Here is an 11,642-nt window from a genome sequence, read left to right as displayed (position 1 = left end):
ATTATTATTATATTTCAATTATTAAACTGTTTTTATCTCAACCCACGAGTTTTTCTCACTTCTACTCTTCCAATTCTCTCCCCCATCCCACCGGGGGGGCGGGGGGGAGGAGTGAGCGAGCAGCTGTGTGGTATTCAGTTGCCGACTGAGGTTAAACCACAACATCACAGAATTTTTTTTTTTTTAATTTCCAGATCGTCTCTCTCAACTGTCAAACATTGCAGGGTTTGTATGCCATTTGCTCTCTGAGTAGCCTGCTGTTAAAATCTTGCCCCAAACTGCTCAAGAAGGTGAAGTATCTTGATCTTAGTTAGCAAAACAAAAACAAAGTCATAGTTGGATTTAGGTAACACTCAATCTATGCAATAACTAAAATTAACAGCTCAAAGCGATGCTCTCTGCTCTCCACAATGACATACATGCACCTCAATGAAGGTTTGCCTGAAAAATCCTCAGCGAAAGACTAGAACCACAATTACTTCATATCTTAAAGTATTAAACAAATAGTACATGGAACCTAGTAGCAGCTGCTCAAAAATGTCACAGAGAACAAAATTTTCATTTAATCTTTAAGAGAACAGAACAAAAATCGTTCTCCAAAGTTAGCTGATGCAGCTGGTTTTAAAGGCAGCTATATATTGCTAGCAACTTCTACATTTGTTAGAGATGCTTTTCCTGCTGCCTGGACACATGCATACAGAGAAGAAAATAGTGTTTTTTAGCTGAGCAGTATCTGCAGAGCATGTACAAGCACTATCCTTTCATGTAGTGCACAGACAAGACGTATTGCACAGTGCACTCAATGCATTTAATTCCTCTGAACCTCTAAAATAATGAAAGTTTCTGGATTTCAAGAAGAGGATATTAACATGCATGCAAACAGTATTATCATAATAAATTCCAGTTACTAGCAAGTAACTTTTTCCATCTAACTATATTTGGGCACTGGCCAGCCACCAAGCAACTTTTCAGAGCAGGATGTGGGTCTGCTTGTAGACAAGCAGCTGAATGCAAGTGGCCAGAGAGGCCATGGAATCTCCATGTTTGGAGATACTCAGAACTGGACTGGACACAGCCCTGAGCTGCCTGATCTAGTCAGACCTGATTTGAACAGGAGGTTGGTCAGAGGCTTCCAGAGGTCCACTGCACCATCAGTTACACTTAGGCTATGCCCTGACTTACTCCAAAGAGTGCCCTCTATAAATTTGCTGATTACCACAGGGCAGAGTTTAGAATCTCTGAAGCAAAAAGTGATGGTGGGACCATCACCAAACATGACAATTTCTGGATGCACCAGTGAAGTTCTTGACAAAGATGTGAATAGTATTTCTCCAAATATCTGTAAATCACTGTCTTTAGTATTCACTAGCTCATCACACTGGTCCAAATTGGGCTAAAACAGAAGAGTTACCAAAGCGAGGGAGAAGGGCAGAGAACAAGTACACTGAGTAGGAGGGTTGAGTTGAAGATTATGTTTCACTTGTGATAGCATATGACCTTTCTCTCTCAAATGAAAGAACTCCACCATGATTTGTTTTCTATTGGGAAGAGAAAAAGAAAACACTTGCTAAGATGCATCAGTTCTTTCATGAACCACTTACACAGAGTAAAAAATTTATTTGAAAGAAAATTAACCTTCTAGCAGTTCTTCAAAATCATCAACAAAAAACTCTTTCAAAGGTGGGCGCTTTGGTCTTTTCAAGGTATTTAGAAGCTGCTGGATTTTAGAGGACACTCTGCTATTCACTGGTACACCTGCCAAACAGAACAGATATTAATATATGGTAAGTAATAAAAACATACACTAAAACACATGCTGCCACATTGCTGACAACATCACTCTAAGCTCAGCAGAGCTTTCAGGTGGAAGAGTCATTCAAGATGAGCAGCTTGTTTGGAAAAGAACAGCTTTAATCAGTAACAGTTTCAACCATGGATTTATTTGTTTTAAAACAATGTTCCCTAGCTACCTGGCTGATGCATATACCTTCTCACACTTTAATGTAGCTTTTCAAACTGCTGACTCGTTCATGAGATTCCAATACAAGCCTGAAGAATGTTCTTTTCTTCAAGAGTCTAGATATTTGCTATATCTTAACATTTATTCAGATCTGAAAGTCTGAGAATACTTGGAAAAAATAAGTGAATCTTTCAATATTTTACAGGGCTAGCAAAAAATAATCACAACAAAACCATGTCGAATGCTGATTTTCATTTGTATGTGTGATTTTTTTTTAAATTAAATATAAATGTGGATGTTTATTTATATTTATTGAAATTTAAACCTCTGAGGCAATATAAAATTAAAACGTGAGACTAAAGGGCTTACATTGACTTTTAGTATAGCAATATACAGAAATGGGGACATGGCTCCCACCAGCAGAACACGGGAAACGCAGTACAGTTTCCTCTCCTGTGGTAGACTGACATATACACCATACTACTGCAAAGCTTTGGAAGGGGCAGGCACATAGCACACAATGGGTGTCAAGCTCTCTTATGCATTTGCTTATTAAGAAAAAGGGACATAGATTGAAAGGTAGGAGGTTTATAATACAATCACCATCTGCAGTTTCCAAAATGCTGCTGTTGTAGCCTCTGGGAACTCCTCGCACTGATGCTACCTGTGGACGCTCATGATGTAAATGTTCCACCAGGCCAGTGGTTACATCTGGAGGCGCAGAGAGGTTATCTGTAGAAATGGAAGACGGACATAGGAGCTCATCAGTCATCTTAAGAATCAATATATCCAAAGTTGCTTCTTACAGCATTCTTGCTTTTTTCTCATGTGTTTTTAACAAAGCTCTGATTTCTCTAATCAAACTGTAACCGAAATCTAGATACAAGGGGAATCCTGAAAGGAACCACCGTGTCTCTCCAGGGTGGAGAGAAGCTATTCCAACTTTCAAAGGGATCCAAACAAATTCTGACAAATAGAGTGGTGGGTCACTCCACTTCAAGGTGAAAGCAAGGAGATTCATTATGAGTAAACAGCACAAGTCTACAAAGAAAGCCTGTCTCACATCTCGCAGAAGAAATACAGGCACCCAAAGTCTCACCACAAAACTGGAATGACTAGTTTAAGTCCCATAGGAAGAGAAAGGGACAAAAGCATAAGGTTTAAAAGAAGGGAACTTTTGCCCCAGGATAACATGAAGCACTTATCTACATTCTGCAGGCTATAAGAGGAAGACTTTTGCTGAGAAACACAGAGTAAGATTTAAGGTGACAAAGATAGTGCACTTAGGTCTGAACACATCTTGAGGATGGACATGGAGAGATGAGACACTCCTCAGAGGAAAGTAACTGCTGACTTAAAAAATTGTCACCTGCAGTTTGTAAGACCAGTCATGGTTTTCCTTTAACAGCTTTTCTTACCACCTGTTTTTAACAGTCTTGCAACAACACTGTAAGTAAAAGCTTTCTGTTTATGTTATGGTACAGACACAGTATACTCTTCACTGGGGCATCTATCAATGAGAACAGCTGGAATGCCTGTAACACTCAAAAAAACCTGTGGTGTAGATGTCAACATTATACACACACACTGCTCACGACGGATAAATTTAGCACAGGGTTTTCTGAGGCACGAGGTGGTCATTTGTGGCCAGACATGACACACTGTTTCATTTTAATGGTGTGTGCTACAAGCAATAAATACTTAAATGTTTTATAATGTATATTTACATAGAGAAAGCAGGGCATTTCTCAAATCCTCACATACTCACAGGGGCTTGAGAACCACCTTGTAACAACCTTGAGGCAAAAGCCTGCTTTGCTTGGAACTGCACTGTGTTTCTGTGCTGCAGAACAATGCTTAGGGAGTATCGTCATTCCAAAATTGTGACCTCGATTATGGAACAGTTTTGAATGGAATCACAGGTTAGGAAATGGCAGTATCTGGGAGAAGTGTTCAAACAAGGAAAAACAAGAATTGGAGGCCTGAAATATTCAGAATCCTAATGAGTAAAAATAGGAGTGCAACAGGAAAGAGCTTAAGAACACACTGCAGCTCTGCAGTGATACCCCTTGAAGGACCTCAGCATGCCACAAATTCTGCAGAAAGAACTCAAAGCATAGGGAGACCTAGGCAGTGCTGTGAAATACATGTATTACCCCACCCATTCTGAGGAAGTGATTAGCAGCACTAAGATAACAAGTGTCGTAGCTCTGTTCACAGATTTCCAGAGCTGACATACAAGTCACCAGTACAGCTCTAAGTGGCTTTAGAGGGATCACCAGAAGAAAAAATTAAATCCATTCCCATACTTTCCAACAGTCATCACTGCAATGCCAATTTTTGTATTGCAGAGACCTGCCTTGCTGGGTACTAAGCAAGGACCACAGATTCCTCTCCTGTGGGTAAGGTACACAAAGGACAAAGTATCACTTCATCTCTCTGACAAATGCCCAAGTGAGAACCAGTAACAAGAAAAGGTGACAACTATGGGTAAAGCTGATCTGTATAACCACTTTACAGGGCGTACAGAAAGCCCATATATTCAGAGTGAATTCAAACACTCTTACTGTGTTCTATATACTTTTTGAGTTGCTTTTTGGTTGGGTTTTTTTTTTCTTTAGCTTCACCAAAGTCCCAAAACATGGACTTCACGCAGCATACAAAGTAATCACAGAAAAGGACACAGAGTCAAATGTAGCTGGTGTCCGTACTGCAGTATTAGCCCACAAGTCCATACTTCTCAACTGACAAACCCTGCAGTGATTATCAATGTCTGAAGTTTCTACTCCTTAAATACACCAGCAAGAACTACAATTAGGGATGTATCTACAGTGTGGCTTCATCAGTGGAAGGCCCCAAAATGGCATTCCTATAGATGAAGTTGTTACCACTAAACATTAAGGTGACTCAAAATGTACTCTCGAAGTGATGTACGCATAGGTACAAATATAACAATCAAGAGAAAGGACAAGAGAGACTGACACACACTATGAGACTTGGCGCACGTATGGGTCAGAAGCCATGCATAAAGTACAGAAGTTGAAATGTTGAATGGATGCAGGTTTTACCATGCATATTCCTGTTGGGAAAAAGCAATCTTCCACCCACATGCATGACGCAGATATTTGAAATACAAAAGCTCTGCAATCAGATGCTCAGAAAATAACATATAGAAGAAGCTATTTGGGAACATTTATGGAAGAGCTGTGTATTTGGGAACAGGTCAGAGAAATCACAGAAAAAATGAGAATGCTCAGAAAAGAAACAAAAAACCCATTAACAATCATTCCCAACTGAAAACAAGCACAAAAAATAGCTATATATGGAGGTGCTAATCTACAGCATTCACATACCTTACAAGCATCTCAGAGCCAAGTTTCACGCAAATCAATGTCCCTCACTATAGAAGGGAAATGGCAGGGTCCTTATCAACAACAACTCTGCTGTCCACAGCTATTTCATCTTACATACAGAAGAGAACTGACTCTCCCTCCTAATTCTGCCTTGCAAAGGCAAAATTCTTTCTATGCATGTAGAAGGAAGTTCAATTTTCAGGATTTATGCTCAGATAAAAATCACATTAGCTTAATTAATTGTTTAGGCATTTAATTAAAATACGCCCATAAGAATCCATGAAATTAGTCTGTATCACCTAGAGATGCTGTTGCAAAGCAGAGAAAGAGAAGTGTTAAGTAGTCAAAAAAAAAGGTCCAAACAGACTTGTGACCTCAGGAATAAAGTTAATTGGATTTAGACTGAAGTACCTTTCCATTATTGATTAAAAGACAGAGATAAATGCAAGAGAGAGCAGTGGCCCAAGAAAGAACATATGGGATTATGATACAGAAAATTAAAAGCTAGGTATCGGAGAGAAAGTAGTCTCTAAGGAGGAATCTCAGGGTGAAGACTTAAACATTTTAGAAAAGTCCCTACCTAGCAGGAAGTTGGGTTAGACCTAGAGATGGCTGTGTATGATTGTTTTTTCTCTAGGAAACCAATCAAAATGGACATTTAAAAGAAGTTTATTAAATTGTGTTGGAACAATAAAACAAAAAGGAGTGCACCAACCCAGCCAGAACATAAAATAGGATCCACAAGCCACTACCTCATTCTTGCATTTCCTCTTCAATAAACTGTTTGAAACTGTTTCTAACACACTTCACTCTCACAACTCCTGTAATACTGCTTACAGAGGCACAGCAGTTCAAAACACCTACTCTTATAACCCTGCTTCCCCTTAAGAAAAGGAATTGTACTTTTAAGTCTTTCAATAAATAGATAGTGGGTCAAATACCATGGTAATCTATTTTCCCAGTTACTCTACAAGAGCTACACCATCTCTACATGAGATGGTGACCTTGAAAAAAAACCTAGACACACTGCTAGCCTTATTCATTTTAAAGAAAGTATTATACTAAAAGAAAAAAAGCCCCCAAAACAACTTGTAGATGTTGTCCTTGCTTTTATAGGTGAAAGACAAACAGCTTAAAAATAATGCATATTCCTATCTGACTTTATTAAATACTGTAACCTTGCACTTCCAACACTGCAGTCTATTGCTTGGGAATTTAGTATGATCTCATCATTAAAAAATGCAAGCTGGAGAAGATGAGCTGCAAGGGAACAATCTGCTAAATTTAAATTTTCCAACATATCAAAACTGTGAATAGTTATTCAGTACATAGTCAAAATACAGAATATTTTAGTAAGGTACAGTATTTAAAATATCTAAGATACGTTTTATATTGCTGATGTCAGCACATTAACCAAGAAAATAAAAAAACCTCTTCTTTTATGCTCTAGGACAAATCAAAGGGGTCCTTTGTGAAAGTATACTATTATTTATTGATAACCAAAAAAGTTTGCAATGTAAGAACTGAGTAAGTTTTTGTATTCTTGTGAGCAAAGGAGACTATAGTCAAACTTGCTGATGAATTATTTTGACATGAAAAATGTCACAACTGAATTGTTATTGGACATGCATGAATGTTACCAAGCTAGAAATGAAAATTGATGGAATATGGCAAGCATTTCAGAAATGAGGAAGATTATTCTTATGCAAAGGACATTTAATTTTTTGTCAAAGGCACTGGAAATTTTACCTTTCTAAACATTTTTAGTAGATCAGGTCTTAATGATCTCTGAGCTTCCTTCCTGATAGGTACTATAATTGCATATTTATTCCCCATTACTGAAATTTCAAACTACTCCACTGCATGCAGTCCAACATTTAGCTACTTAAATGCTGGACTTTGAACTGTTTAAAAGGCCTTGATTTTGCATACAATTTTGATGATTAAATAGTCCTGATGGAAAGGTCTTAAGAAGCCAGTTGTGAAATTTGATACGTATTTATATGGCTTGAGATATTAGACATAACAGGATGCTGTGTTACGTTTTGCAATCTTGCAAGTTTTTACAGCTATATTAAGAATTTCATCTATCATACTTACAATTATGGCTAGCTTCCAAGTTTATTTGTTAATTTTAAGGAGTTAAACATGATTCCTATACATCCATAATGTGAAATCCAGAATGCCCTTAAAGCAAGGCATAGACATATTCCATCTTGCTTACATCCACTAAGTTAAAAAAAAAAAAATTGCAAATTTCTTATAAATTTTGTACAAACAGGAAAAAATTCACTAGCAATAAAGCCACAAAAGTTAATCAAAGAGGCAAACCTTTCTAACTATGTTTATGGATGAAATACTGATGAAGTGCAGAAAAATGAACAAAGCCAAATGCTGCCCATAACTTTGTAAGATGCAAAACAAAACCCAACATTTCAGCATGCAGGAGCTTTCTAAGGCAACAGCACTAAGCAGGCTTGGAGAAAAATGTTTTGCCTTGTAAAAGGTTAGATATCAGAATTCCTCTCCATACTTAGCTTCTGCAATAAAGAGATCCCCATACAAATAGAGGAGGGAGCAAAAGCAAGTAGGAAAGACACAGATAACCCTTCCCAGACCCTCTGACATCTAAAGAGCCTTCCAGAACACAAAGCAAACTACTACCTCTTTCCATCAGAGCTCCACTTGCAGAAAACTGCCTGCACTGTGAAAACTGGGGTGTCAATTACAGCAAAATGAGTCAATCCCTGTTTCTGTCAGTACCTAAGCCACACAGAAGATCCAGAGGATCCTCTTTTGGAGAGCCTCTAGCTTGTTCATACTCCTTTCCCTGTTTCATAATGTGCTGCTTCTCTGAAGAAGTAAAACTCCCAGTCACAAACTACAAGCATTGGTTACGTTTTGAAGCCCATAGCTACTATAAACCAAGGCTGATGCCCCAAACTTAGTATAAGGCAGAAGGAACTCAGAGAGCAAACCAGCAAAGAACGGAGAATCAACCCTCTCATGAACAGCTGCCTCACGCCTAAGAGAACTGTGAACTGTTTGTATCATCTAAACAGAGAAGTCTAAAGGATACGTGATTGGGCTTTCAAGGAAATTTGAATGTAACAGCTAGACCAGCTAAATGAATGGGTATTTGCGAAATGTATTTATGTCTTAAATTATCATGTTAATTGACATCTCATATACAGAAGCTTGTATACTCAGTTTAAATCTAAAGCATTTCAATGCGTTTTCCTCATCTGTCCTAACCTGTTCTCTGTAATGAATTAGAAAAAACTGTCTGTATAGTGCATGTAGGCAGTCACAGATAAACAGTCAGGTAAGTAGAGCACTAAAACTGCCAAAACCTGAAACGTCCAGGAACGATATATGTGATACCTATTGCATATTACTAGAAGCACAAGAACTTCATGCTGTAGCCCATAGGTGAAATACAAACACCATGCTTAATTTCATTTTTCTAAATTACTTTGGGGAAAAAAAATTACTTGAAATACAAAATTTTTCTCCTCTAGGTCCTTTCCCATCGTTTAACATTAGTGCAGACCTGTTGCACGCACATAATCCACTATCAATCTTCACTACAGTGCACAAAACATTGTAAAAAATATCTCCACGGTGGAAGAGACTGCCTTTCTCCCTCCCTACCAAATCTTCCAAAACCACAAGACTAGTGCTCTGCATTTTAGGACAAAAAAGTAACCTGAAGTTCTGGACCTTCAGCGTTACAGAGATTGAGACAAAACTTACATTTACATTTTGGCTTACTAGTACTTTTTTCATTTCATTTTCATTTCATTTCACTAGTAACATTTTCACTCTAGTTTCACAATAAAGGACTATTCATGACCTAAATTTTAATTAAAGAAAAAAAAAAAAAAATCACATTTCAGCTTGAAATCTAGCTTTGTCAGTACCTCTGATTTCATAACTTTCCAAAAGATTCTGGATGTTTTGCTGGTCTTTTGGGTGTTTACCAACTGAGTCACCTTTGAAATCTATAACCTGATATTGTCTAGGGTAAATACATGCAGATCGAAAAGCATGCACCAAAAATATGATCTCTTTGAAATTTTGCTTTTGAATCCAGTAAAAATCGAACCTTAGTTTCTTGATAAATCAAGCGTTTTACCACGAAGAATGCATGTTCAGATCTCATGAACAACTGGTTTGGTTTAAATTAAATACATATATATCATACATACCTGGTCTGTGGATTGTACATTTTAAGGCTATTTATAGGTATCTTCTGGTGAAGACTTTTGTGTTTAGCCCTGTTTTGGGATTTTTAATTTGATTTTATTCCAACCACACAGGCAGTTCTTTACTGACCTAGCTGGGTGTGTGCCATGAGATCTGCAAGCACAGTGGCAGCAGCGGTGGCAGTAGCAGTATTGGAAGCAGCAGCAGGTTTCCCTCCTGGATGAGATGAGGTGGAGGATGCAGAGGATGAGGTGGAGGAGCCCTGAATAACCCGGTTAAGCCAGGACTCTACGTTGGAATGGCTCTGGAACGGAGTGGAGGTGATCCGCCCTTGCCGACGTAACGAGCCCTCATCTTCTGATGCTGACGATGTGTCTGTGATTAAAATAACGATGACAGGCATGTAATATGGAAATGACCCAACATACGGGAACATGAAGTTTTTCCATGTTCTTCACGTAGCATTCTCATGTGCTACACATGAGATGCATGTATTAAGCAAATGGTATATTCACATGCAGAAAGTCTGCTCATTGCCATTTTTTAGGTTAATGCAACAACTTTTACACATTATAGCTAGAACACACTTGAAGCAAAGTTTCATTTACCTCCTGTATTTGGAATGACGTTAAGACTCAAAAAAGGCTTCTACCTAAGGTACCTAATACATTCACTAACCATTCTCACTGAGCACACCATACCTATTCCACTGAAAGAATATTTCTGTTCAGAACAGGTAAATTTTATCTCATCCCACCTGAATAAATTCCATTATATTTTTTGTTAGGTATTTTCTTTTTATTTTTGGGGGCAGAAATTCTTCATTTTTTTATTATTTTGACAAATTTTTTGAGAACTAATTACTAAAAAAAGCACAGTGCTATAAAGTTCAATGAAAGAGTAATTTCACTAATGTAAGAATAATTAAAAGGAATTTTAAACTATTTATTTTAAATACATAAACTGATATTAATGAGCACTACATAGAAATGCTTAGTAAAGTATCTTTTCATTCTAATTGTATATTGTTGCTGTTAGAAGTCTGATAAAGGTCTCCTATTTTAATTACCATTCAGTTATTTACTACTTTCCAGAAGTTCCCCTTTTGCACTCAATCTTTCCACGTTTATTATCCACTCAATAACAAATAAAAAGGTCTTTCTAAATATCAAGGAAAAAAATCTTTGTTGATTTTGAATGAAAAATAGAAACTTTTGTTACAGAAAAAGAATCTTGCCTTCCGAAAGAGACTGCTGTATTTTAAGGACTTGATCCTCTGTATGCCCCCCCCCCCCCCCCCCCGCCACTTAAGGGAAAGCTCCTAAAACAATGCATTGCCCATATACTGATAAAGTTCACATCAAGTCAGTTTGTGAAGAGCAGTTAAGTCACACATAATGGCCAGAACAATTAAGAAGTCAGCAGGAGCTGAAAAACAGCTTCTGAAAAAGATAGGGTGCCCATTACCATACTCTAGAGCCCTTTCCAGACATGGAAATACTGGGTAATAGTGGGGTGGGTTACCTCAGAAATTCTGCAACCTTAATTTTGATTTTTTTTTTTTTTTAATCCTCTGAACACGTAGTTGCTGTTAGTTCAGCTATATACAATTCCATATAAATTTTGTTGAAGCCACATTAAAAATCTTCTCATATGTGGCAACAAATTTCAGTTACCAGGTGTTTAATTTTCTGCTTTTCAAGAACATGGGCATTTCCAATAGCTTCAGAATAATTGCTCTTAAACAGTCTAAAACCACAAAAATCAGAAATAATTTCATAAGAAGCCCGTTTAACTCAATGGTATTTTCAAAGTTAAAATCACAGATCTCTCATTACTTGACCATCCCTAGCCAAACATGACAATTTTGAATGAAAATACACAGGCAATTATCTTTGAGAAGATACAGCTGTGGTGGACCACCATTCCTGGGTCCGTGCCTTGTATGATATTCCTGGTCTACTGCCACAGTTGTAGTTTTTGGCTGCTGACTCCATCTGCTCCTGGAGAGGAGCCAAACCTGCCCCTTAGTGCTTGCAACCTTCCAGTTCTTTTAGCCAGAAAGCAAAAATAAACAATTCCAGGAATATGGAACAAGATAGGATTATAAACAGTCAGGT

At 37.7% G+C, this 11,642-nt stretch overlaps 1 protein-coding gene across 1 annotated transcript in view; it reads right to left on the bottom strand.

The window, feature by feature from the left end:
• Window positions 1-11,642, bottom strand: part of DIP2A (disco interacting protein 2 homolog A) — a gene marked incomplete at its 5' end in the record, with an annotated part of 93,211 nt that overhangs the window by 54,376 nt on the left and 27,193 nt on the right. The window contains 3 exons of the mRNA XM_009283147.1: window positions 1,636-1,755; window positions 2,564-2,692; window positions 9,652-9,897. Coding sequence (XP_009281422.1) covers window positions 1,636-1,755; window positions 2,564-2,692; window positions 9,652-9,897 — 495 coding nt within the window. The remainder of the gene's footprint in view (window positions 1-1,635; window positions 1,756-2,563; window positions 2,693-9,651; window positions 9,898-11,642) is intronic.

The sequence above is a fragment of the Aptenodytes forsteri genome, unplaced genomic scaffold, assembly GCF_000699145.1.
Source record: "Aptenodytes forsteri isolate BGI_AS27 unplaced genomic scaffold, ASM69914v1 Scaffold198, whole genome shotgun sequence".
In the NCBI taxonomy this organism is placed as follows: domain Eukaryota; kingdom Metazoa; phylum Chordata; class Aves; order Sphenisciformes; family Spheniscidae; genus Aptenodytes; species Aptenodytes forsteri.
This window is presented reverse-complemented; position numbering and strand designations above follow the sequence as displayed.